This window comes from Polyodon spathula, chromosome 14 (genome assembly GCF_017654505.1).
Source record: "Polyodon spathula isolate WHYD16114869_AA chromosome 14, ASM1765450v1, whole genome shotgun sequence".
NCBI lineage: Eukaryota > Metazoa > Chordata > Actinopteri > Acipenseriformes > Polyodontidae > Polyodon > Polyodon spathula.
The window spans coordinates 10,083,589-10,111,495 of NC_054547.1; the positions used below are offsets into that span (position 1 = coordinate 10,083,589).

Consider the following 27,907-nt stretch of genomic DNA (forward strand, 5'->3'; position numbering starts at 1 on the left):
ATAATACACACTTAATTACCTTTCATTAAAACAATTCAGATCACCTGGAAAAGTATCCACAAAGATGCAGTTAAAACCCCATTATTATAATAAATGACCCACCTTAGACATTCTGGTAGAGGAATCTTAGCGTGTGCACTATTATGTACAACACACCACATATTCTTTTTTTAATTTTGGTCAACGATCTGTTGACGATGAACACAGAACAAGATAATTCTGTTATTTTTTTTTCCTTTGATGTTCCATTAAATGAATTCCAAATGCACAGGCAGGGTTTTGAAGTGCAAATTCAACATGTCTGTAAAGGACACTACTCTTGGTCAGTGTTATTGTTATATCCATGTAGCTCAATGTCTTTTTTCCCTAAATGTTAAGGGTCCTCCTGGTCCATCTGGAGAAGCTGGCCCACCTGGTCCTCCTGGTAAAAGAGTGAGTAGAGCATCCTCATCTTTGACATTACAGTTTACCGCATGGTAGAAATAAGCTGGTACCGGAGGTCATATCCACAGCCATGCTAAAGGAAAGGCTAAGAGCTATTTTCTTAAGGACTATGGATGAGTATAAACCATGTTGTATTTTGGTACCCCTGCTGTAGGCTATTAGTGTGGTTAAGAGTGGGTTTATCTTTGTTTTTTTTTCAGCAGTATCTCTTCTTGTTATTAACTGAGGAGCAATATGCATACTCTTTGAACTTAAGTCTCTTTGGGAAAAAAAAAAATAGAATTCCGTACATCAGAAATTGAAGTTCAATACAATAATCTCCCTTCACAGGGGATTGGTTTTATATTATTGAGCAAGCTTATGTTTAATTTGCAGTGAATGTTTTACATGACTGTACAAGAGAGGTATACAGATTTTTTGTTCAGTTTATGTGTACTATATTTTAATGACAAAAACAATTTTGGGTGTGATCATGAAGGGAGGGTTAGATCTACAGAAGTTGGTTTAAATGTACATTAAGTTTAGTTGTTGTTTTTAATCACAACCTGTCATTAGATGTCCTGTTTCCTATGGCGCACTTTGTTCAGTCTGCACGAGACTTTATTTAAAGGTCAAGTATGTCTTCTTGTATGAATGATTTCCCAATTTCCCATCACACTATTAGTCTTAAAGCCAGCTATTTTGGTATACATAAGCCTTTTATAACAGTGTATCTACAGCACTTACAACTACCCTCTAAACTGCAGTAAAAAGAAAGCCAGAAAATAAATCAACACATTACACAAGTTTATATTGATCTTTTGCTTTGCCACTGAGGGCAATCAGTTGAACTTTAACAGTTTTTTTTTTTTTGTTTTTTTTTTGTTGTTTTTTTTAAATAAACTACATCATTAAACATCTTGGAAGCAGTTAAACAAATGCATTCTATCACTGCCCTAAACAGCCTTGTTTATGATGACATGCATAATGGTCTCTGCCACTGGTACCATACCAGTTTTATTGCAACAGCAATGCCTTGAGTAGCAATTGACGATTCTAATCTAAAACGATAATAATCAATTTAATGTCAATATAACGACAACAGTGGTAAAGTGGGCCCTTAAGGTTTATTGTAGACCATTGCAAATCTCTTTGACAAGGTTGAAAAATTTAGTGCATTATAGATTCTCACTTTTAAAGCCTATATCTTCAGAAATCGGATCAAGCTATACATATGTGCTCTTCATAACAGCAAATACAGAATGGTATGGGGAAGTTGATAACATAGTTTTTTTTTAATTTAAATAAGGGTGTCTAATCACACAAGCAAAGTAATGAATGAATGATCAACCAGGAAACTATGGTTCTGAAAGTTGACCACCTGGAGCTATTCATTCAGATACAGATGAATCAATCTTAAAGCATAGAGATCAGCTACTTCTTCGGTGTCACGCTTTTAATGAATACAGCTTTCTTTGGCATTATAGTTTCAACAGGATCATTGTATGGAAGTCTGTGGAAATAAGTCTCAAAACCGGAAAGAAATGAAGAGAGTGCTAATGGGCTTTTTTCTGGATATTAAATCTATGTGTGAAATTGAAAATGCAAGGACAGTCTCAAACTCATTTACTTCACTCAAATAGAACCAGGTTTTGGATGAAGTATAGAGATAGCTTCCTAATAGAATATTGATCTAAGTGGGCTGAATGACAGCAATATAAAAACAATGGCATAATGTAATTACTACCAAGGAATAAAAGGAAATGAAGTTGTCATTTTCAGGACATGTACCTGGAGACATGCTCCTAGTCTTCTCTTCAAGACATATTCTATTTGGTTTCTCAGAGACAAATTGCATCTTAGGGTAATACAATTTTGTTTCACAGTCATGTAAGTTTTAAATGTATTGCTTGACCATAAAAAAGCTTAAAGTCAACTTTTAATAGATATTTTTGTTAACTTTTTGACACAACTAACACTTGACCCACCAGAACGGGATACAATGCATCAACTGGCATTGCAATTACTCAATAAATATAATGCTTGAAACCATGTTCTTTTTTAAATTCTATTTCAGCGCAAACTGCCTCCTACCTATTTTTCAGTACATTCAGGATTGTGGTCCACTAAGCATGCCTCAATTCTGTGGTGCATTTGTCTATGTAAAAGCAGGGCTATCTGGCTCAGGCAGCATATTTTTCTGTAAGACATCCAATTAAGGAAGACAGTGTAGGCATTAATGTATGGATAGCTGTAGATAAATTATACACACCAAGCTCTAAACAATGAACTGCTGGTGTACCCCCAAAAAAATCCCTGTCCACATGACCTAAATAATGTGCTATAAACCCACATTAAAACTGTGAGGTTGTGGTTCAAAATAGCAATTCATTATAAAATGAACTTGCAAAAGAAGTTTACTGAGGTTGAGAATATTTAAACAAAGCGTGGAAAAAACACCAAGACCTCTGACAGGAACAGATATAATCAATTCTAATTAGTCTTCTTTAGGCTATGTTTCGACAGTTCAACACCCTAACCCCTTTCCAGTTTGTTTTGTTATGGCTCTAAAAACCTAGTCCACATACCTACCTGCAGTGTAAAAAATCCCAGACAACCATATAATTTACCCTAGCAAAGCCCAAAAATGTATATTTAGGATGCAATGTTTTTAAAATTAGCATGCCCTACATTTAGCAGCATCAAAAATATGCATATCATATTTTCCCAATATATTCTCTGATCCTAAAAATTAACATTTCTTCCTACACAGCATATTTAATAACTTGAACAATATAATATAAATATAAACATGTCACATCAGAGGCTGAGTTACTAAAGACCTGGGAGATATATTAGCAAAACTGCCTTTTCATCACACTAGGTGTTTAAATCCTTGAAATACAAGATAGAATCATTTCTGAAAATCGCAGGTTATGTCCTTCACAGAATTCGTAATACACATTAAGGGGTTGTTTTGCATTTAAGGTAAAGACTTTTGCTTTCTCAGCATCTTTCCTGTAGCTATTTGAAATTAAGTTTGCTTTTTTTGCAAGCTCTTAGGAGTTAGTGCTTTGAATAACTAAAAAGCTAAATACATTGTGCTTTTTTTTCTGTGTCTTTGTATACCACAGTTTGTGACACCTACACTTTATGTCAGGACACATATGATATTTCAGATTTTCTTTTTAAAAAATATAGGCATTATAAACATGAATAAAACATGGAAAACTACAAAACTTCCATGCAAATAAATCTTTCTGAAAATAAAGAAGGCAAGGCAGAGGGTCTAGAAGGTTGGAGAATCCACTGGAGAATGCAACACAACAACCCACTTGATCACATAAGAGGCTTTACATTCATTTAATCTTGCACTTGCATCTTGATGAGACAGTGGTTTCATTAAGTCAAGGAGCAGTTTTTCACTTGGAAGTGATTTTGAACAAATGACCAAGAGGACATCAAAATAACATAGGTAAATCATTTGTATTGTCCAACCTTGCACTCATTTGTATTGTCCAAACCTGTAAACTCATTTGTATTGTTCAACCCTATAAACTCATTTGTATTGCTCAACCCTGTAAATTTGCTAGTTTCTTCTGTTGTGGCAGTACATATACAAGCATGGGAGTAATGCATAATGTTTAGAACCCCTGAATTCACAGAGTGGCCCATTTATTTGTCAGTGTTCTGTTTGGTGCAGCTAAATGCAGAATTAAGTATGATTAGTAATGAGGCACTATCATTTATTCTTGCCTGGTGAGAGGTAATATTTATAATCTATAGATCACAATGTAATCATTTACATTGTAGCTGCAGTGCTTAGTTATTATTGCCACACAGTACATATAGAGATGTGTTATCTAATATTTTCCAATAATTTGTTTTATTTTGAGTTTACATATATAAAAATAATGAATAGATGATACTATACAATACATTCTCACTCAAGATGCTGATGTGTTTGTGATTCATTGCTATGGGTTTAGTTTTATAATAGCCAATAGGATGAAACTAATGAAACTTATATAAAAGTATTGATGAGAAGTCTTTATAAATGTTTCCCTGTGCATTATTAGAATATGAATAATGTAGGACTGAAGTAGTGAAGGCAAATGTTTGTTTCTTTGTGAGCTATTAAAGTAGCAGTGATGCTGGCAACTGAATTTTGTATTGTTTGGTTCAAAACCTGACCTTTTACCTCATGATGTTTTCTGACTAAACAAACACAGTTGATTGTGGCTTATTGTTATAATACACATATGAAGGGATTTTGTTAAGACTAAGCACTTCGGCACTGGGACTCATTTCAAACATTTTCCCTATGCTATTGCATTAATATTCCATTTAACAATGCAATTACAAGCTATATGACAGTATGATTAACTGTTTTTTTTTTTTTTTTTTTTTGTTCTCTAGGGTCCTCCTGGATTAGCTGGTGCTGAAGGCAGGCAAGGAGAAAAAGGTGCAAAGGTACTGTGCGAATTACAGCTTTTATTTGTGGCTTCTGTTTATATGTTATATATTTCAGTGACAGGTGTTTTAATATTTAGTGCATTTAATTATTCATAATTTAGTATTCAAGGACAAAATAAAATGTTTAGAGATGAAAATTATGAATTCTGTCCCAATGAATATGGGGAAATCTATGCAGGTTCATCACAGATTCCCCAAAAACTCTCAGAAGACGATCTTCACCAGCTGGAAGTGTCTTACAAGACAAAGCTGTTATTATTTTATTAAAGTTTTCATTTCAATAACAGGGAGAAGCTGGCTCAGAGGGTCCACAGGGAAAGACTGGCCCAGTTGGTCCACAAGGTCCTCCAGGAAAGCAAGGCTCAGAGGGTCTTCGTGGTATTCCAGGCCCTGTTGTAAGTAGAAATTATAAATCATTTTCCATAAAATTGAGTATTAAGACCAAACACAGAGGGAGGATACTTAGACTGTTCTTCCTGCTGCTACATAACTGTGTGTGTGTGTGTGTGTGTGTGTGTGTGTGTGTGTGTGTGTGTGTGTGTATATATATAACCACCTAAGGAGAGGAATCTTAGTGCCATTATTTTTGTCTCTTTTTTGTTACAATACAAACTAGTCTAAATGTGTAAAATAATAGTCTTTGTGAGGGGTTTAACTGTGTGTTATCTTGACACATCTATATAATAATTTTGCAGGGTGAACAAGGACTTCCAGGCGCTGCTGGACAAGATGGCCCCCCTGGACCTATGGTAAGATTTGCACATATTTGTTATTATTTCACATTATAGAAATACAGTTGTGAGACTGGTAAAAAAAAAACAATAGGCTGTTAATATTGTTTTGTAAAATACAATATTTTCACTTGGTTTTAGGCTCTGTAGTGTCTGTGATTACACAGGACTGCAGTGCATTTGCAGGTCTTCTACTTCTTTAATAAATGTGGCCCAGATGAATGACTTGAAGCCTGGTATCCGTTTTCTACTGAATATCTTATTTTTCACTTCTCTTTTTTTTATGTTTAGGGTCCACCTGGCCTCCCTGGCTTGAAAGGCGATCCTGGCACTAAAGGTGAAAAGGTGAGTGATCCCAAAATACCATGCAGTTTTGGTAAAGTAAATTTTGAACTCATGAGCCAAAAAAAAATAGTTGCCCTGAAAACCTTGGAGTCTGTAGCTTCTCGTTTTGCCAAAGATGAGATGGATATCCCAGCACTGCTCCAGTGTGTAAAGATACTGGTTCAGAGGACTGCACCAAACTCAGTCTCTGGATAAACAGTGGTGCAAGCCGGGCTGAAGTCATTTTGGTGCCAACTAAGTACTGGACAAAAACATAGGTTCGGCTGGGTTTAACTGCATAATAAAAATTTTAATGCATTAATCTGCTATACCACTCCCCCATCAACAATAAGAACAATAGTAACTAAAGAAGTGACTTGAAGTTAACTAGATCAATTCTAATGTAAATCTTATTACAGTGCTACTCTGTTATAATGTGACCTGTTATAGTGCAGAATTGGTTATAACATGGTAAGGTCATGGCTCCCATTTCCCCCATAATACAGTTTCACTCTCAAACATTGGGTGAACGTTCCAGATACTTTAAGAGATCCTGGTGATGTTACCCTGAATTATGCTAGGATAAATTGTAATAGAAACTCAAGAAAAAAAAAAGAAAACCTACAACACTGTGATTTTGTCTTATTGTAGTTTTTATATTCTAAGTTTAAAGGTATTCAGATTTGTAATCTGCATGCCGAATAGCAAGTGTTTTGTTATTCTGCTGGCAAAACTCTGTACATTATTTATTTTTATTTTTTTGCTAGATTAATACTATAATGGTCAAACTTCCATCTTATCTATAACTTTCACCATCAGCAGAGCACAGTTCTTACATTGGTGGGCATCACACCACTTAGTTTATGTATAATACTATAGCTGTGTCACTGCTGACAAGAGAATTGAAAAGATCATATAGAATTAGAGATATAAATGAAATATAGAATTAACTTACATAATAATAGTGCAATTACAGTGTTCGGCAACCTGTAAATATGAGTACCATATCATAGGTAAGAGGTTAGCCACAGGATTTGTGCGGGGCCTACATGTTCTTAGCATTGCATATCTGTCATTATAGGGTCATCCAGGTTTGATTGGTCTCATCGGTCCACCTGGTGAGCAGGGAGAGAAGGGTGACCGAGGTCTGCCTGGCCCACAAGGTTCTCATGGCTCCAAGGGTGACTCAGTAAGTATCCTATTCATTATATATATATATATATATATATATATATATATATATATATATATATGTTATTCCTTTAACTTGATTTGATTAGAGTGTAAATATTTTCATTGAAATTGCCTTTGTTTCTTTGTGCTTGTTTCACAGGGTATCGCTGGTTCACCTGGTCCTCTTGGTCCCCCCGGTCCTCCTGGTCTTCCAGTAAGCTGTTCTCCTTCATTAGAATGAATTGTTTAAATCATGAAACCCTGACTTTAAGGATATTTGTTTTTACTAAAATGTGTTTCCTTCTGTTTGTTTAATGTAGGGTCCTCAAGGTCCAAAGGGTAGCAAGGGTTCTTTGGTAAGTTTCTACATTTCATTTTTGTTTTAGATTAAACAATATTTCATTGATAGCACAATGCTAAGCCAAATTAAGTGTGACACAGATGTCCTCATGGTGTTTTCATCTCTTCACAGGGTTCTGTTGGTCAAAAGGGTGACACAGGTGTGGCAGGTCCTCCAGGTCTACCTGTAAGTGCGCTTTAAAATCCACCAAATAAAAATGTAAAATTCCATGAGTTGACTATATTTAAAACACTGCTTACAGTAGCTGCAACTGAATAAGAGCAAATAATAACTGCTGAATGTCTTAAGGGTCCTGGCATCATTTTTAATTATGCCAAGAAATGATGTAGAATGCAGGTTATTATATTTTTGGGATCAGTCCATAAGACGGGTCTGGGTCCTGATAAAGTTAAAAAATAATAAGGCTGTTTACCATGAAAGTGTCTAGTTTCTAAATAACTGGTTCTGTTACTCATTTCTGAAGGGTCCTCCTGGTGAGGTTATCCAGCCTTTGCCTATCCAGTCTCCAAAGAAGACCAGGAGATCATCTGAACAAGCTGACGAAGCTGGAAATGTCCTGGATTACTCAGATGGCATGGAAGAGGTCTTCGGGTCTCTCAACACACTCAAACAAGATATTGAGCGGATGAAGTACCCCATGGGCACCCAGAACAACCCAGCACGAACCTGCAAGGACCTGCAGCTTTGCCATCCAGAGTTCTCAGATGGTAAGCCATCATAAACACACTGGGCATTAGAACATAGTGATTGCTTGAGTTATTGCCCAGCTGGCATTTAAAGTACATGGTTTTAAATAGACTCCCAAATGGGACTGATAACAGCGTTTCTCTGTGACTCAAAATGCTATGCATCTACCTATTGGCCAAGAAGCAAGACAGAGCACATTGCATTTAAATATGCAACTGCTGCTTATACAAGACTGAGAAAGCTGCTTACCAGATTGGCATTTAACATTAATTAAATTTCGGGTAAAACAGCACTATTAAGCAGCTTCAAAACCTAAACTAATTTGGATTCTTCTGCTGAACGGGTACTGTAGTCTAACTGGCCATATAAACCTTGTAGGTAGAATGGTGTGGTTGATCAGAGCCGGATAAAATCTCTGCTACATTGAAATGCAAAAAATGAAAATGTGAGTTGAAAATAATGCTTTTTTGTCAATGTCTAGGTGAATACTGGATTGATCCTAACCAGGGTTGCTCTGGAGATTCTTTCAGAGTTTACTGTAACTTCACATCTGGCGGCGAGACCTGTATCTATCCAGATAGGAAGTCTGAGGCAGTAAGTTCATTGATCTAATTTATCAAAAGTCTAATCGAAGTTTTTGAGGGACATAACCCAAATACAATAATCAAGCCTTAGTGCCCAATTAATTATAAAAAAAAAAATCTTACATTTAGTGGTTAGCAACATTGAGGTTAAGACAGTGGAGCTATAGGTTATACAGAATAAAGTGAATATCGACCAGCAAGAATTTGTCAATAGAGCTTGCACTTTAATATAATCCAAAGAAAAGCCTGTATAAAATTACTAAATAATTATTCAAGTACTTGAAGTGCAATTATATTTTACACATTGCCCATATTGTTTTTTAATTTTTTATTTGTTTTATATTTTTCAATGTGTGAACGTTTTTCAGCAGATCGTTTGTCACTGTAATATATACAGTGCAGGCCAGGCATCCTCCCATAGCAGAAAATACAAGAATGGCTAATGTATTCTGTAATCTATGGTACCTCTTGGTGTTGTGCACAAAATGTAATTTATTGCTAGCTGTTACCAACCAGCAACCTCTTTATCTCTCACAAAAAAAAAGAAGAAACATTCTAGTCTATTCTACATCCCAGGTAAACCTGGTGAGACAGGACCAAGAGTGAATACAATGTGTGTGTAAACCTGTGTCAGGAACGTACCTGATCTACCAGAGCTCCCATTGAGTAGTCTTTCAGGAGTTAAATTACTTTTCTGTTACTGCAATTTTAATATGGTAATCTGTATATGTGCCATGTGGCATAGTATTGTATGTTCCAAGCTTTATTAGAATGTATTCAACGCACATTTTTTTGTTGATCATTTGATTCCCTTGATATTTTCAGATTTTTAAACAGCTTCCCTGTGTACCCAATTTGAGGTGTTACTAATCTGTCTTGTTTGTTTCAAACAATAGGTCAGAATTTCTTCCTGGCCCAAGGAAACTCCAGGATCTTGGTTCAGTGAATTTAAACGTGGCAAACTAGTAAGTAGGCTTAGGGCTATTTTACATTATACCTGTTCTCTCTAAGCTTTTTCCCAGTCATCTTGTAGAAATGCAGGGCACTAAAAGGTTTGTATGCTCCTTTGCCCACATCAATATTTCTTCTAGTTTATAATCCATTGTTACCACTTCAAGGGATCTTAAGGCATAAATAGCACTATTTAAAATGTAGCTAGGATGATTTGTTTTATTATTATTTTTGTGTATTGATTTATTTATTAAAGCAGTATTACCTATAATTCAAAATGTCATGATGGTTTTTGTGTTTCCAAATCTACTTAGAAATATTAAACTGAACTGCTAAAGCAAACTCCCTATAAGAGGAAAACAAAATGAAAAATAAAATGAAAAACAATAAAATCTCAGCACATCAATTTTAAAAAGACCATAGCTTGCTTTCTTGGTAAATGGCTACAAGGTGTGTGTGTGTGTGTGTGTGTGTGTGTGTGTGTGTGTGTGTGTGTGTGTGTGTGTGTGTGTGTGTGTGTTTGGTGAATACTTTTATTATTTAAAAAAATAGCTTAAAAATGGAAAGGGTTAATTGACCTTTTATCTCTCATTGGCATTTTAAAGCCTTTCTGCCTTTCAATGCATTCCTGTTGCTCTATGTCTGAATGCATTATTTACATTATTTACAAAACCATTCATATGCATGGAGTTCCCACAAATCTCTGCTCTTCTCCCACAGCTCTCATATGTGGACGTTGAAGGCAATCAAATTAACACTGTCCAAATGACATTCCTGAAATTACTGAGTGCCTCTGCCAGACAGAATTTCACTTACAACTGTCATCAGTCCGTGGCCTGGCATGACGTGTCATCCGACAGCTTTGACAAGGCTCTGAGGTTCCTGGGATCAAATGATGAGGAGATGTCTTATGATAACAATCCGTACATCAAAGCCCTCTATGATGGTTGTGCAGTAAGTATTTCCAATTAAGTCATGTTTCTATCATTGTGACAGACCAGAATGACAGGCTCATTTGTTTTCCGTTAAAAAGTAAAATCTATACAAAACACATCTCCCTTTTCTCACTTTGTTTTTTTAGATGACTACATTTATAAGATTGATGGGTGCTAATAACAGAGCTTTAATCTTGTATCTTTTTTTTACAGTTGAGGAAAGGCTATGAAAAGACTGTGATGGAGATCAACACACCTAAAATTGATCAGGTGCCAATCGTAGACGTGATGTTGAATGACTTTGGTGATCCAAACCAGAAATTTGGATTTGTAGTTGGTCCTGTCTGCTTCCTTGGTTAAATTCAGAGTGACGGGCAGATCCACAAGCAAGCTGCGACTCGGTGTCACCAACCCACTTCATGACACATGCAAGTTTTGAATAAGAATGGTGTAGAGAATTTGTCTTGCCGTGTATGTATGTATTATCTAGAAAAAACTTGTTGCCCTTGTAGGGCCAGAATCACATGACTTATACCTGTTATGGAAAACCGTGAAGGACATTTGATGCCTTGGCAGAGAATGGTACACAGGCAACAACATGAGGAGGTTTGATGTGCAGTGAAATTACCCCTTTTGGATTCCTTTTGGTGCTGTACAAAAATGACTACAATGGTGCTCTGTAAAATACAACAAAGAAGGTGTATTTTAATAAACTGTAATTATTCTTTTGTACAATACTGTTATTTCCAAACCCACTTTCAAAACTTGCATGTGTCTCAGCATTGCATCTGGCTCTTTAATGTTAGTTTAAAAAAAAAAGGAAAAAAAAAATGTTGTCAATGAATACTGTGTAACTGTTATGAAGCAAATAAAGCGAGCATTTTCAGTCAAATCAATTCCCTTTTTCTAATTATGATATATCCCCTTTGTATATATTGACCACACAAAGAGCTCTGGGTTATTTGCATTCACCTTCAAGACCCCAAGTGACAAAACTGGAAAGCCTTCTTCAGCACACTCAGAGCAACTTATTCACTAATGTTGTTTCTTTGTTCTATGTTTAAAGCAATCAGGCATTCCATTTTTGGTGCTATACCTCAAACTTTCTAGATAAACTATAAGATCCCAAGGACGTTATACCCTGTATATACCTCGACTAAAACCATTATGTTTAGATTTTTTGGGTGGGGGACATATTTAAAGAAAAAAAATTTGTTCCAATCTTTTGTGAATTAAACGATTCGCCTTCTAGATAACGCATTTTTGTATCAAAAAAAAAAAAAATGTTTTAATGTGATTTTCATGGTTCATATAAAAAAATTAAAACTGGATTCTAAACAACAACGAATTGAATGTGTGCATTGTTTGCTTGCATATTGTGTAAAATATATGTACAATAGTATAGTTTAACTTTATTTTATAGTGCCTATCCATTTACCTTTCAGAAATATATTGTTTAATTATATTCCAAAATGAGAATACAGATGCCATAATATGTCTAGGTCATGTGATTCTACCCAGTTGCTAAGCAACATGTAAGGGGACTTCTAACTTCAGCGCTTTGTGTCTTGGACCCAAATCTTTGTCATTTCTTGTCCAAGTTCTTTTTAATTTTAAGCTGTTTTTTTTCCACTCTTTCTGCATTAGTTGTCATGGCAGTAGAAACACTTCTAACACTTCAGAAAATTCCCTTTTGTAAGTATTTCAATAATATATGTAAGACTTGAGATAAGTGTTTGGTAACTATTGCTTTTTGAGTTGTTAAATTAATTGGATTAAGTTGAAACCACATTATATTTGGTTATTTTTTAATTTGTATTAAAATGTCTGAGATAATACGTGTAAACTACGGTACAGAAGAACATTTTATGGTGATGCATTTTCATTTATTTTCAGACCAAGTTTGTAACTGTGAGCATTAAACACAAATTTAAAAATTTCAACAATAAAGATCAAGTCTTGTCTACCTAGATTATTCACTCATCTTTTCACATCACCACTCAATAGTCTTTACAAGTGTCATTCAAATGTATCTTTCTACAACCTTAGAAAAGGATAATGATCAAAAGAGATACGAGATGAGATCTGTTTTCCACATATGTGGCAAAGTGGTTTGTAGTGCTGTGGTGTATAAGTGATTTGTGGTGCTCCAACAAAGGACAAACACAAAGTTTACCGGTCAGGTTTCTTTTAATGCCCTTTAAACCAGGTTTCAAATAGTAAAGCTGGCTCTACCCAGCAATGGGTATTACCAGCTACAAGACAAAGAGGTTGCAGTCCCAAAATAATAAACACAAAAACACGTCTCCAAACTGGGTGCTCTGGTGCAGGTGCGGTGCTCTGAGTGCTGGTGCTCGTGAGCGTTCAGGTCCGGGCTTCTCGCTGCAGCTCCAGCTTCGTATCAGCCGTCTGGCAAAACAAACACAACACTTCTCAATGAACCCACACTTCATTCAAGGTTCCGTCCTTGTCTCCTCCCATTAACCACAACAAAGGAGCCGATTACGGCGTCACGTCCCCCTAAAGTACCCTAAGCCCCCCCCCCTCCGATAGCTAGTTCAATCACGTCTCCTCCAATTCATGACTGAAACTTCGCTCACCGTACTAGGGCGATGACCCCAGGTACCGTAACGCCGCCCTCTTCCTGAATGGCCGGCTCCCGACTGTCCCTGGGATGAACTGCCCAACCATTCAGTAGGAAGCCCGCAGCTCCTGTTGTACAGTGCCCTCACCGGTCGAGAGGGAGATTGTTGATTCAGATTCATTCGCTCTCCGTCACAACATATTATTTTTTAATGGTACATATTTAACCAGATGTCATCATTTAACATGCTAGAAACTATAGCTTATGTGTCTGTATTGTTCAGGAAAGCATCTTATCAGTTTGTTACAAAAACTAACTTAATCACTCAGCCAGTTACAGAGTGGACAATTTAGAACAGTTAGGGCACGAGGACAGTCTTTTTAATGGTGTCCCTTGAATCAAACAACAGGCAACAATAAACATGACCACCAGAATTTATAATGTTGTACAGGAATACACAGTAAAATACAGTCATCAATCAAGGAACATAATCACTGTCAAAACTTGACACATTTAGTGCAGTGTATGAATAAGAATTATTTATCCTTTAGAAGGTGATACTGCAAAACAAAGCCTGCTGTCTGTAGCTAATAGGTAGCTAACAGTTGTCAGAAGTAAGATGGATTGTAGTGCTGCTAGAAAATGAAACACTGATTTGTACGTGGCAGGTCATCCTTAGGTTTCCACTCCACTGTGTTGTTAATAAAAATGTCTTACTTGGCTCTTTCTGTTAAAACCCTATTATACTTCAGAGCAGCCCTAAAGTTAATTAAGAGCTTTTATACAAGAATGTAGGTGCATGGTCTGAGAAATGTTAGCCTTAGGGCAAAATTCAGGGGATGGTAGCTGGATGTCTTAATTAATTAACGTCTATCATCATTAACCTCCTATTTAAACCTCAATCTCACACTCCTTCTCTGTCTAGTGTTTTGATTTCTTGCATACGCTGTGACCTGTTCTCTGTGCAAAATTTTAAACTCTTAATTTTCAGCATGAACCAACTCCAATTCAGATCAGGAAAACTCACTGCTGGATTCTCCTCAACAATATCTCATTCATTTCTCCGATGGAAACTCAGTACCTACTTCTAATGCAGACTTCTCCCAGCAACCAGACCTGCTGCCCTGGCATAATGGAGATCAAAATGCCCCGCCAGCAGGCTCAGCCTCCGGAGCAGCTGTTTTTTAAGGATTGACCACTCGCCTCACTTTTAAAAACCTTGCACGACAACAATATCAACATCCCGGCTGGAAGCAATAGTATGGTGGTGTTCAATATTTATTACCTTTCATATCTGCTACACCATGCTGTCTGCTTCTCAAGCACACTTCTGCTAACTCGCTCGCCCAGAGCTTCAGGATAGGCGGCAACACCGTCCTCCTCTCCCATCATGGTCACTCATTTCCTCCCAGCACAGCAACCAGGAGAGCAACCAAAGCAAATCCCACCCATCAGCTTCATAAAGAACATTTTCGAAGACATGAAGTCCCTCATTCACCCTTTCGCTGACTCAGTTGCTTCAATTTATACACAGCTCAATGATATGGACAAACAGCTTGCTTCCAGTGCTGCAGAAATCTCTATCAAGCCCAGTATTCGCCACTCAAGTCATGGCCGCCTGTCGGCTCAGCACCTCTGGTCCCCACAACTTTAGTTCCCGCTTACAGGTCCCTCAATGGTCCATAGCATGCGCCTGTAGTTAGAAATAAAGTCCAGCAACCACACATGGCTTCTACTTTAGATACTTTTGCAATATTAACGGCTAGATTCTCAAAGCTATTTTCCAGCTCATTTTAACTTATTTTCTGAAAGAACATTTTCAAGTACAGTTCTAATTTAAGACTGCTTGCAAGTAATAAAAGAAATGGATGACTTGTTGTTTTTGTCAAGTTTATTTTGGAAACGGGCTTCACGCTACTATTTGTACTGCATTTTCCCATCCTGCACACTTCCAGTTTCACTGCTACTGAACTAAAGATATTTTCATAACTTATCATCACACATTCACAATAACTTACGTTCAGCAACCTCGGATCCTTAATTTTTATTATAAACAAATAAATAAATAAACGGGACCTGCTATCCTTAGTGGGCCATTTGAATTACGCAATTCTTCTCCCAGGGTAGAACCTTCATTTCACGTCTCCTTGCTCCTCTTCTACAACATCAAACCAGGAAGCTCAAAAAAGCATATTCACGTAATCCAGTAGGGACATCAAAATGTGTGCGTTATTAATTCAAAACTGGAAAGGGCTTTCAGTATTCTACGAAGATTATATCTCAACCCCCCATGACTCGTCCCTTTTCACAGATGCCTCATTTCTAGGATTCAAGGGTTTCATGAATTCGGCAAGCTCATCGCAGCAGCAGCTCCAGTCCCATTGCAGGCGTTCGATCCACAAGGTTCTTGCACCACAGGCTGTAACTGCTATCAGTCTTCTGTGCTCAAAACTGAAACTTTCAATCAAGACTGGCCTAGACTGATAGCCTCTTGCCTTCACATTGACTGCAGACTGGCCAGAACAAACATTTTGTCCCTGTTATATTCCTGCCTGCTTATTACAGGCAGATGAGACCAATTAATTTAATAAAATAATTACACTTGTGGCTACACAGCCACAAATACACCTTTCTGGCAGGGACAGAAATTAACCCTATCCTTGTCAACCACCAACACATTTTCTTCAGGCAGAGATTTATATATAAAGAAATATAGAAGGTAGAATTCATAAACACTTAAAAAACACAACAATATTGAATTCTGCTAACAAGTAGGTGCAGATTGAGTCACCTGATTTTTTAAGATTGTATGTTTCTCTTAAAATATAACATTAGTCTATGCTTTTGTATAGCCTTCGAGACACTTGAGACACCGATTACTTCTTTGTTGTTTTGGAATCCAATGCCATGAAACACAGGATTAACAACAAGGTATTTGCCCCTGTTGTGCATTTGTATTGCAGCTCAATATCATTTTTGTGTTATAATGTGAGCACTGTAGTTTACTGCATACGTTTACATGTTAAATGATGCCATCACCCATGACTATACTAGCTAAATTCCCTTCAGATTATCTGTGCTTCCCTTCCCAAGGCTCTTTCATCTTTTTGACATTAGATTCATTCTTACCAGGTACTATGTAAATTTTGATATATATATATTATATATATATATATATATATATATATATATATATATATGAATTTTTTTTTTTTTTTTTTTAATTTAGCACAGCATTTTAAACAAGAGCTGCAATGCCCCATGATCAATCTATACTAAAATATAATTTCTTGGTGTCTGTTTACTATTCTAGTCTGTATATTTCTCGACTAAACACATAATTTCCCAATTAATTTCTACTGAGCTATACATCTTTTCATGACAAATTATGCACTAGCCTTAATCAGTAATGATTATTCACGAACAGACGTTTAATGCATAAGTGTGGCTAATTATTCTGTTGTTATTTATTTCAATATTAAAACTAAGGAAGTTAAGTAACTGGCTAGGACAAAATTATTATTATTATTTTTTTCTTATAGCATGGTTCTCTTTTCTTTTGTAAAGGTCAGGTATCCACTAGACACTTTCAATGCATATCATGTTTGTTAGAGGGTCTTTGCCTTTTGTTTTCCCTATAATAGGAGGCGTACCTAAAATCCTACCTCTGCCACTAACTGACTTATTGTGTCACCCTGAGCAAGTCACTTAAACTCCTTGAGCTCCATCCTGCTGATCAGATGTTAAATCAATGTCCTATTGTAAGTAACTCTGCATATAATGCACAGTTCACAGCCTACCTCTGTAAAATGCTTTGTAATGGTTGTGCACTATGAAAGTTGTTATTTAAAGATATTATTATTATTATTATGAACCTCAGTTTGCTGAAAAATAATATGGTTGCTGAACACAGATAATGCTTATTTTGCACATGTTGTATATCCACATGAATATTATGTAAGCCAAATAAAGTAATCATCATATGTTGCCCAAGAAGCCCTGACAAAGGCTAATCCTTTTTAGATTTATATCTGTTCCTTTTACAGGCTGGCATAATACACAAGTGACCCATATGCAAAATGCAAGATTATACAATAGGTCCTGTACAATCAAAAAGTAAAAGCACCCACTTGAAAAATGACATCTCAGAACTGGATAACAAACAAACCACATGAATGGCCACAAAGGTTGTTGTATGTCTCCAGCATACATCCTCTGTGTACAAGTAGTGTATATCGACTGCTCAAGGGACTACAAATTATCTGAAAACAAAAAAGGGACTGAATGTGCTGGATGTACTCTGGACATCCAATGAAATGTCCTCAACCATTGGCTTAAACAGGTATCTGTTAACAGACTGTCACTCAATTTCAGTATCTACTGTATTAAACAAATTTGTATTATTTTCTCTGTCATTAATATTGTGCAACTTTATACCCATCCTATGGGCCCTATAGACTTTCTATAGGCACTGTACTGTGGTGATTAATAGATCTAAACCATCAACTGCTGCACTCTGTAATTCTGTCCTCACACAAGGTTATAATTCTTTCACAGTTGGTAACAAAATATATAGCCAGCACAAAGCTGTCTCTGCTATTAGACTAACAGAAGGAAACCCTAAGCATGTGGCCTGGTTTCTGACTGTTGCACCTGCTGATTCAGAGCTCCCAAAATAAGCATCAATTAGTTAGTACAGCATGTGCCAGAAGACCTACCCAGTTAATTAAAATTAAGTCAAGATATATTGACTCCAGTTGGCAGTTTTTATAAATTAGCATGTATTATACATTCAAGCTTTGTTCCAGTTTAACACCTTCTCTGGCTATATATATATATATATATATATATATATATATATATATATATATATATATATATATATATATATATAGCCAGAGAAGGTGTTAAACTGGAACAAAGCCTGGTTGTATAACACATGCTAATTTATGAAAACTGCTAACTGGAGTCAATTTATCTTGACTTAATTTTAATTAACTGCAAAACCAGGGGCCCCAATACTTGTTGGACAGAGGTGTATGTAAAAAGCAATTCCAGTCTAATTAGTGGTGGTGTATGTGTATGTGAACCTTGCTGCCAGGATAATAAATATGTTTCAAGTTTCCATAGTAACAAAGGTAGCCAGGATGATTACTGAAACCATGTCATATCCAGATGAATGCACAAAATGAAGTCTGCAGTCCAATGCCTTTGTATTTTAAATGAAACTAATAATAATAATAATCCAATGAGACATTATTTACAGATTTAAGGGCATTGGCCATATTAGGTCAAAGGTATTTGTTATAGTATGTATTTTTTCAAAAAAATAACTACGGTATATGAAACCAGCAACTCCATAAAAATCACGTAGCATTGTTCCATCCTGTAACAAAGTTGTTTCTTGTTATCTATTTTTTTAACATTGAAAAAGGTTGAGTATGTCTTAATGCAGTAATTCTGGAATTGTATGGCAAATGTATGCCTTCTGGGTCGAATCAGATGCCGGTGTCAAGAAGAATTTGGGGCAGTAAGATCTATCCTAGGGAGATTCAGACAGTTATTTTGACATCCATTTGCCTTCATGGTGACAAAGTTGTTGTTATCATTTCTGTGATTATATATGTGTGTGTGTGTGTATAATATATATATATATATATATATATATATATATATATATATATATATATATATATATATATATATATATATATTTGTTTTGATCTTGTGTAATTATATTGTAACATCATAGTCTAATATGAAGATAGAATAACTTTACTTGCAAATGCGAAAATAAAATAAACAAAAAATAACAAGAAAAAACATTTTAGAAGTGTAGAATTTTCTATTAAAGCGATTCAAAATAATGTTATCTTGAAGCCTATATAATATTCACATCAGTGCCATTGCTTCTAGCACAAGTCCTGGCAACACAATGTCAAATTACTTCCCATTTACACTGCTATTGACGACTACCTGAAATGCAAATATTACCTGATATCTACTGAAACTCATGTCAGTGTCACCTCATTGACTGTATTGCAAATCTCTAGGGAAAGCATCTTATCATAATTCCTTCTAAATGTTCTTTTCATCTCCGCTCATGTGTGTAAAATACCAGAAACCCAATCCACAAATCGATGAGATGTAAACCCAGTAGAAAATGACAATACATATGACTTTGTTTGTCAGCTAGGAACAAGCTGAGCTACCATTTGTAGGGAAGAGAAAAATAGCATATGGCTTCTCACCAAGTTGATCTGGGCAGTCAACAACCAAAAAGCCTTAAGCAATTAAACTATGTTAGAGCAGAAGCTATTGCACAAAAGAGTGGAAGCTCATAGAATGAGCTCCTGTGTTAAGATTTCACAAGACAGCATCTATCTGAAAGCAAAATCATGCTTAAAAGCAAAATGAAGCCCACAGACATTGATGGCACACAATGAAATTGGAAGCAGTGAACCTGCAACCATAGGAACCCTACAACAATGGGAAAAATAGAGAAGCCTCCATCAGTGTATCAGGGCCCACTGTAGTTAATGTTTTTAACCTGGTAATTTGATTTAGAGCCATTAGTGAAGTGTGTGCCTTTGCCTTGCACAAACCCACAGGCTTCCCCTTAGGTCATCTATCTTCATTCAGCAAGTGTTTGAAACAGCATTCAGGCTTCTTCAGCACTTATTACTGTTAACAAGAACACAGATACCCTTTGCTAAATAAAACATGGGCATGTCTACTTCAATCACTGTCAAGATGTTTAATACAGAGTATCGGTTTAACCTTCTGTTCACCTAAACACTTCCAAAAAGCTGTAGCAAAGTGTAATTTATGCTGTGCAACATAATAGGCAAATGTAACACTTACTTTTAGATTCTGCACAAAAAGCTTCTTGTAGTCTGTCTCCTCTTAGTTTTGCTAAAATACCTTGGTGTGATTTTGATTTCCACAACTCTATTTATATTCTAATAGATAAAGATTTGTCGGATGATGATAAAGGGTGTTAATTAATTATATGTTGATGATCTATGGAACTGTAATTTACATAATCTCACTGTACTTTGTTTTAAAAGGCAGTAATTAAATGTATCATTATTTATTTTTATTCATTGTTTATTTGTATGTACACAAATAAACAACATCAGTGATTCATGTTAACCTTGTTATTAGAAGAACATTTTTTTTGTATTGCTATTCAACTCTTTATAAAACTGTAATGAAAATTTATTTGGATTCATGCATACCCTGTATCCTCTTGAAAAAAAATGTTTTAGGTTCCTTATTCTGTTGTCATGGCAGAGCATTTACATACCGTGAAAGATAACTGGGCCCAATTTAAAAGTTGCTTGAGAGACTTTAGGCACTGCCACATATTTTTCTGAAAATCAGTTTCTATGATAGATTTCACATTTCATAGTATTTGATTTTTTCCCCTCCTATCTGGCATGTAAATATGTTTTGTGAGAATTGCAATGTCTACGTCAATAAAGAAAATATAAAAAATATATAATGATTCTTCTGATGTGGCTGAAATAACCGATCAGAACTGAAAGAAGGTTGTCGTCTTGTTTATACGGAGTCCATATACAGTATGTTGGTAAAAATGGTACTGCTTTGCGCTGCTCAGATTTACTGTACAGTAACATGTTTCCAAAATCTGCTTCCAACAGAGATAAATAGCATTCCTCTATTCGTTCTCAGATATAGTGTAGAGATGTCAGAAATGCTATATCAAAAGCATTTCCATGTATTCCCTACATGTGTTTGATTGATATTGATCATGGCAGGAAAGTGTTAACCATGGTAGAACATGATTAACAAACCTGTGACAAATTAAGCTCTATGTGCAAAGCTTAGTTAGTGGATTGGCATCTCTCTGACTAACCTGGTCAGTCAAGTCAAATCTCACTAATATATACAACATGCTAAACAAAGTCGTACTGGCCAAGGAATTAATTCAACAAAACATTCCTTTATTTTATAAATGCTGGAACTATTGCTGGGAGATAGCAAATCAAAGAGTATAGATTTGAGAACACTACAGTATGCATGTTTCTGTGTTACAAACCGGTGCTACAAAATCTTTGCCTTTGCCCAGGCAGGAAATTTACAGCATGCATCTTTATTGACATAATAGTAATGAGACTGTCCATGCCAGGATGATTATAACTGTTGGCTGGGCCCTTTGCTTTGCCTAACCAAACTTGTACATATTTATTTGTAATCTCCTCTTTGCTGGATCTCATTTGTTATAAGAATATACAAATAGATGTTAAAAAATATACTGTCATTTTAGACAGCTTTAAAAAAAGAAAAAAAAAAAGAGCATACATAAAATCACTTTTTGTTTGAAATATTTTTCACAAAACATCCTACTTTTAAAAACTGACAGATTAACATATAACAAAGGGAAGGCCCTTGACATGTTTGTCTTTCAAGCGATACAGTGACCTTTCAAGGATAGCTTTAAAAAAAAAAGAAAATTCTGATCGTAGCCAAAGCAGAGCGCTGTTAAAAAAAAAAAAAAAAAAAAAAAAAAAAAAAAAAAGGCCCTGAGGCAAACTCGAAGGGTTTCCTGTCAGAAACCTGAGAAAATGTCAAGAGTCTCCGCAGGGACCCCTAACAAAGCCTCCTCTCCACTCGCTGCAGTTCAAAGTAAGCAAGTTGTTTGAATAAGTTAAATCGGTATGTTAGATACCTGTAGTCTGGATTTCCCCTCCCTCTCCTAATTACATTTGGCATGTTTAAAACTCATGCACCCCACTTCTTCATCACAATATCATCTGAAGGACACAAAAGAGCTGACACATGTATTTAAGAAACTGGGGTCCGGAATGATAAACGGATGGTACAGAGTGAGGTACTGATCAGAATAAAACAAAAACAATAGAGGAGTTACCTGTATTTGCAATGTTGGACTATTGACTGAGGGTTATTAAAATACATTCTCCAGTAAAATGTTCAATTGAGGTCATACGAAAACATTCTTCCCATACAAGAGGGAAACACAGTAAAATAACAGCAAAAATCATTATTGATTACATTTATCTTTACAATCCACACTGAACAAACTCTGTGGTATTCACAGCTATATGTCATTAAATAACTGTATGGTGTTAATTGCTCTTTTCTTAATACAAATTCAAATGTGTATGTTAATGGAGACCTGCAGATTAATGATGCTGAAGCCTTCTGTGGCAATTTAACACACATGGTTTAGGCAACACCTGGCTGGCATGATAAATAAAACAGTGGGTGTTTAGTACAGTTAATCATCTGTAATCAATATCAAGCCTAGGTGATATTTCTTATTACACCAAAGAGATAAGAGAAGTATCAGAAACAAAATTCTAGAACTTGAAGCTACTGCACTAACAGGTAACTATGATGTGATAGGTGTTACAGAAACGTGGTTATCTGAGAGTGATGGGGACGAATATAATATTTGTGGGTATACACTGTATAGGAAAGACAGGCAGGACAGAAGAGGAGGAGGGGTAGCGCTATACATAAGAAACAGTCTTGAAGCCCAGGTGTTAAACCTGGACAAAGAAAATAAAACCGAATCAATATGGGTCAGAATAACAGACAAAAATTCAAAAGGCATAATAATAGGAGCATGCTATAGACCGCCAGATTCAGACGGTGAGCACAATAATCTGTTATACAATGACATTAGAAATGTGTGTAGCAAAGGAGAAGCCATACTAATGGGGGATTTCAACTTCCCCCAAATAAAATGGGAAAACCCGGTGGGTAGCGCGAAGGATGAAATAGAAATGGTGGAAATGACAAATGACTGCTTCCTAACACAATTTGTGAAGGCACCCACTAGAGGGGAGGCATGCCTTGATTTAGTCTTTTCAAATAACGAAGATAGAATAACTAAAACAGAGGTCAGAGAACCACTGGCAAACTCAGACCACAACATGGTCTCATTTGAAGTGTTTTTTAAATCCCCAAAAGTAAAGACTAAAGCTAAGGTTTACAATTTTAGAAAAGCAAACTATGAAGGCATGAAACAGAGACTAACAGAAGTAGATTGGAGTAAAATAGAGAAAACACCCACAGAAGAAGGATGGTTGTTCTTCAAAAATGTAGTACTAGAGGCGCAAAACAATTATATCCCTAAAGTAGACAAATCTAAATGTAAAACTAAATTGCCAAAATGGTTTAATAGATCAATTAAAAAAAATATTCAGCGAAAAAAGGCACTTTACAGAGCATTAAAAAAGGACCAAAAAGAAAGTACGCAGAAAGAGTACACAGAACTGCAAACGCAAGTCAAAAAGGAAGTTAGAAAGGCCAAGAGAGAAATAGAAATGAACATTGCTAAGGGAGCTAAAACCAATTCCAAAATGTTTTTCCAATATTACAACAGCAAGAGAACATTCAAAGAGGAGATTAAATGTTTAAGAGATACAAATGGCAAAATCGTAGAGGAAGAAAAAAAAATAGCAAATATGTTAAATGATTACTTTTCACAAGTTTTTACAAAGGAAGATACTGACAACATGCCCCACATGTCATCCAGTTCCTATCCAGTTTTAAATAACTTTAGCATAACTGAGGCAGAAGTGTTAAAGGGACTAGGAGCTCTTAAAATAAACAAATCCCCTGGGCCGGATGAGATCCTCCCAGTAGTACTCAAAGAAATGAAAGAAGTAATTTACAAACCGCTAACCAAGATCATGCAGCAGTCTCTTGACACAGGGGTGGTACCGACAGACTGGAAAATTGCAAACGTAATACCGATCCACAAAAAGGGAAACAAAACTGAACCAGGTAACTACAGACCAGTAAGCCTGACTTCTATTATATGCAAACTTATGGAAACTATAATAAGATCCAAAATGGAAAATTACCTATATGGTAACAGGGTACTGGGAGACAGTCAACATGGTTTTAGGAAAGGGAGATCGTGCCTAACTAACTTGCTTGATTTTTTTGAGGATGCAACATCGATAATGGATAATTGCAAAGCATATGACATGGTTTATTTAGATTTCCAGAAAGCTTTTGACAAAGTCCCGCACAAAAGATTAATTCTCAAACTGAACGCAGTTGGGATTCAAGGAAACACATGTACATGGATTAGGGAGTGGTTAACATGTAGAAAACAAAAAGTACTGATTAGAGGAAAAACCTCAGAATGGAGTGTGGTAACCAGCGGTGTACCACAGGGATCAGTATTAGGTCCTCTGCTATTCCTAATCTACATTAATGATTTAGATTCTGGTATAGTAAGCAAACTTGTTAAATTTGCAGACGACACAAAAGTAGGAGGAGTGGCAAACACTGTTGCAGCAGCAAAGGTCATTCAAAATGATCTAGACAAGATTCAGAACTGGGCAGACACATGGCAAATGACATTTAATAGAGAAAAGTGTAAGGTACTGCACGCAGGAAATAAAAATGTACATTATAAATATCATATGGGAGTGTGGCAGGCTGGCGAGTGGATAGAGGCCCAGAGACAGACTGCAGTTCAAAAAAATAACTATTTTATTATAAATAAACAAAAATAAAGTGCACAAGGGCAAAATAACAGATACAAACACAAATAAAGCAAAAACAAAACTCACAAAAATAACAGTTTCCAGGCTGGGCAATGCCTTCACTGGATTTAGAAAATTCAAAAAAACCACAAAACAAACACCAACCTGCTTCCTCAGCTCCCTCTCTCCAAATGAGAAGCAGAGGCCTCCTTTTATATCAGGTGGCTGGGCGCTGATTGATCGTTAATCAACCTAATCAACTAATCAACCCCAGCCACCTGAACATAATAAACCCAGGCAGGTAGGGGAAGTTAACCCCATCCCTGCCAATTTCTAAAGAGCAGAGCTTTGCTCTGCCACAGGGAGATATTGAAATTGGAGAAGGAATCTATGAAAAAGACCTAGGAGTTTTTGTTGACTCAGAAATGTCTTCATCTAGGCAATGTGGGGAAGCTATAAAAAAGGCTAACAAGGTGCTCGGATACATTGTGAAAAGTGTTGAATTTAAATCAAGGGAAGTAATGTTAAAACTGTACAATGCACTAGTAAGACCTCATCTTGAATATTGTGTGCAGTTCTGGTCACCTCGCTATAAAAAAGATATTGCTGCTCTAGAAAGAGTGCAAAGAAGAGCGACCAGAATTATTCTGGGCTTAAAAGGCATGTCATATGCAGACAGGCTAAAAGAATTGAATCTGTTCAGTCTTGAACAAAGAAGACTACGTGGCGACCTAATTCAAGCATTCAAAATTCTAAAAGGTATTGACAGTGTCGACCCAAGGGACTTTTTCAGCCTGAAAAAAGAAACAAGGACCAGGGGTCACAAATGGAGTTTAGAAAAAGGGGCATTCAGAACAGAAAATAGGAGACACTTTTTTACACAGAGAATTGTGAGGGTCTGGAATCAACTCCCCAGTAATGTTGTTGAAGCTGACACCCTGGGATCCTTCAAGAAGCTGCTTGATGAGATTTTGGGATCAATAAGCTACTAACAACCAAACGAGCAAGATGGGCCGAATGGCCTCCTCTCGTTTGTAAACTTTCTTATGTTCTTATGTTCTTATAAGACTGTTTCCAAATATGTTCCTTATCATGGCAGTACAAAGGCAGTTAAATGCAGACTCAAACACAATGCATGTATATGCACCAGTGACGACTGTGTTTGATGAAGCATTGTTTATTGGAAGAAAAAAAGATGAATGGATATAATTAAAAAGTGTAATTAGGGATCTGAATGGCATTTGTTTTCATTTTTTTTCCAAAAAGAAGAAAAAAAAAACTATTTGTGAGAATTTATACACTATGTCTATAATAAACAAGCTTTTTTTATATTGTTCACTCTGATGTTGCTTACTTGTATGTATGATTACAATGCCTACAATTTAGTAATTTAGCTGAAAGTCATTTTACACCTGTTTTATAGGAATTGTACAATGCGTAGGGGTAGCCCTGTGTGTGATGAGTTTTACAATCACAGCTTCATGGGAGTTTTCTTTGCAGTCACCAGATAGGATTCTTCATGGTTCAGATGCTAGGTGGCTTCAGAATGATTTTGATTCCATATTGGAGCAACAGAAATCAGAATCATGAAAAATGACATCCAAAGCTATTTACAGTACCCTTTGGGTGTTCAACACATCAAGGGTTAGCAGTTATTTTATATATACAGTGTCTTGCAAAAGTAATCAGACCCTTCCTGTGGTGTCCCATTTTGTGAAATTACAAAATGATACATACACATTTTTTTAAACTTAATATTTTTTCAAAACTTGAATGATCAAACTAAAGATTTCTAAGGGTAAGATAGTTGCAATAAATGTCAGCAGAAACTAAGAGAAATATATGTTGATTGCATAAGTATTCAGACCCGTCAACTCAATATTTGGTGGAAGCACTTTTGACAGCACTTACAGCCTCAAGTCTTTTTGGGTAAGTCTCTACCAACTTTGCACACTGGCTTGGTGCAATATGTGCCCATTCTTCTTAGCAGATGTGCTCAAGTTCTCTCAAGCTGCTTGGGGATCACTTATGGAGAGCAGTTTTCAAGTATTTCCAAAGATTCTCAAAAGTCAGGACTTTGACTGAGCCACTCAAGCACATTCACTTTCTTATTCTTAAACCACTCCAGTGTAGCTTTGGCCTTGTGCTTTGGATCATTGTCCTGCTGAAAGATGAATTTTCACCCCAGTTTTAAGTCTTTGGCAGACTGAAACATGTTTTCCTCTAGTATTTGCCTGTACTTTCCTCCATCTATTTTTCCTTCAATCCTAACGTGCTTTCCAGTCCTTGCTGAGGAGAAGCATCTCCATAGCAGGATGCTGCCACTACCATGCTTGACTGTAGGGATGGTGTTGACTGGGAGATGTGCTGTATTGGGTCTGCACCAAACGTAACGTTTGGCATTTAGACCAAAAAGTTCCAATTTGGTCTCGTCTGACCACAGCACCTTTTGCCACATTTTTGCAGCATCACTCAGGTGCTTTGCTGCAAACTCCATGCAGGCTTTGAGATGGCTTATTTTTAGTAAATGCTTCCTTCTTTCCACCCTGTCATACAGGCTACTTTTGTGAAGTGTTCTGGATATTTTTGACTAATGCACATTTTCTCTGATCTCAGCCATTGAACTCTGTAGCTCTTTCAAAGTTGTCGGTGGCTTCAGAGTGGCATCCCTTACCAGTTTCCTCCTTGCCCAGTTGCTCAGTTTGAAGGGACTATCTGATCTACGCAGTGTCTTGGTGGTACAATGCACCTTCCATTTCTTGATGATTGAGTAGACTGTGCTCACAGGGATATTCAAAGACTTCGATATTTTTTTGTACCATTCTCCTGAACTGTGCTTTTCAGTGACTTTATCCCTGACTTGCTTTGAAAGTTCTTTGGTCTTCATGGTTGAGTCTGCTTGAAATTCAATACCTGACCAAGGAACCTCACAGAGACAGATGTTTTTATTTAGAAATCATGAGAACCACTAATATTGCACACAGACAGCGGTTATTCAACTAATTGTGTGGCTCGTTAAGGTCAGTTTGTGCACCTGAATTAATTTAGGTTTGCCACACTTATGCAATTAGTAGGGTTTGAATACTTATGCAATAATGACTTTTCCATTTTTATCTATTTACTTCTTACTTTTTGCTTTTGCTTTGAATGTGTGGAGTAGGTTGAGTATATAACACATATTAA

The 27,907-nt window shown here is 36.3% G+C and overlaps 1 protein-coding gene across 4 annotated transcripts in view; it reads left to right on the forward strand.

Moving 5' to 3' along the window:
• Window positions 1-12,611, forward strand: part of LOC121326715 (collagen alpha-1(XI) chain-like) — an 85,924-nt gene extending 73,313 nt beyond the window's left edge. For all 4 annotated transcript variants that reach the window (XM_041270125.1, XM_041270124.1, XM_041270126.1 and 1 more), the window contains 14 exons: window positions 379-432; window positions 4,843-4,896; window positions 5,187-5,294; window positions 5,595-5,648; window positions 5,922-5,975; window positions 7,036-7,143; window positions 7,288-7,341; window positions 7,448-7,483; window positions 7,600-7,653; window positions 7,952-8,195; window positions 8,657-8,769; window positions 9,656-9,724; window positions 10,431-10,664; window positions 10,859-12,611. In XM_041270125.1, coding sequence (XP_041126059.1) covers window positions 379-432; window positions 4,843-4,896; window positions 5,187-5,294; window positions 5,595-5,648; window positions 5,922-5,975; window positions 7,036-7,143; window positions 7,288-7,341; window positions 7,448-7,483; window positions 7,600-7,653; window positions 7,952-8,195; window positions 8,657-8,769; window positions 9,656-9,724; window positions 10,431-10,664; window positions 10,859-11,005 — 1,383 coding nt within the window. In that variant the 3' untranslated portion in view covers window positions 11,006-12,611. The remainder of the gene's footprint in view (window positions 1-378; window positions 433-4,842; window positions 4,897-5,186; window positions 5,295-5,594; window positions 5,649-5,921; window positions 5,976-7,035; window positions 7,144-7,287; window positions 7,342-7,447; window positions 7,484-7,599; window positions 7,654-7,951; window positions 8,196-8,656; window positions 8,770-9,655; window positions 9,725-10,430; window positions 10,665-10,858) is intronic.
• Window positions 12,612-27,907: the final 15,296 nt, after the last annotated feature.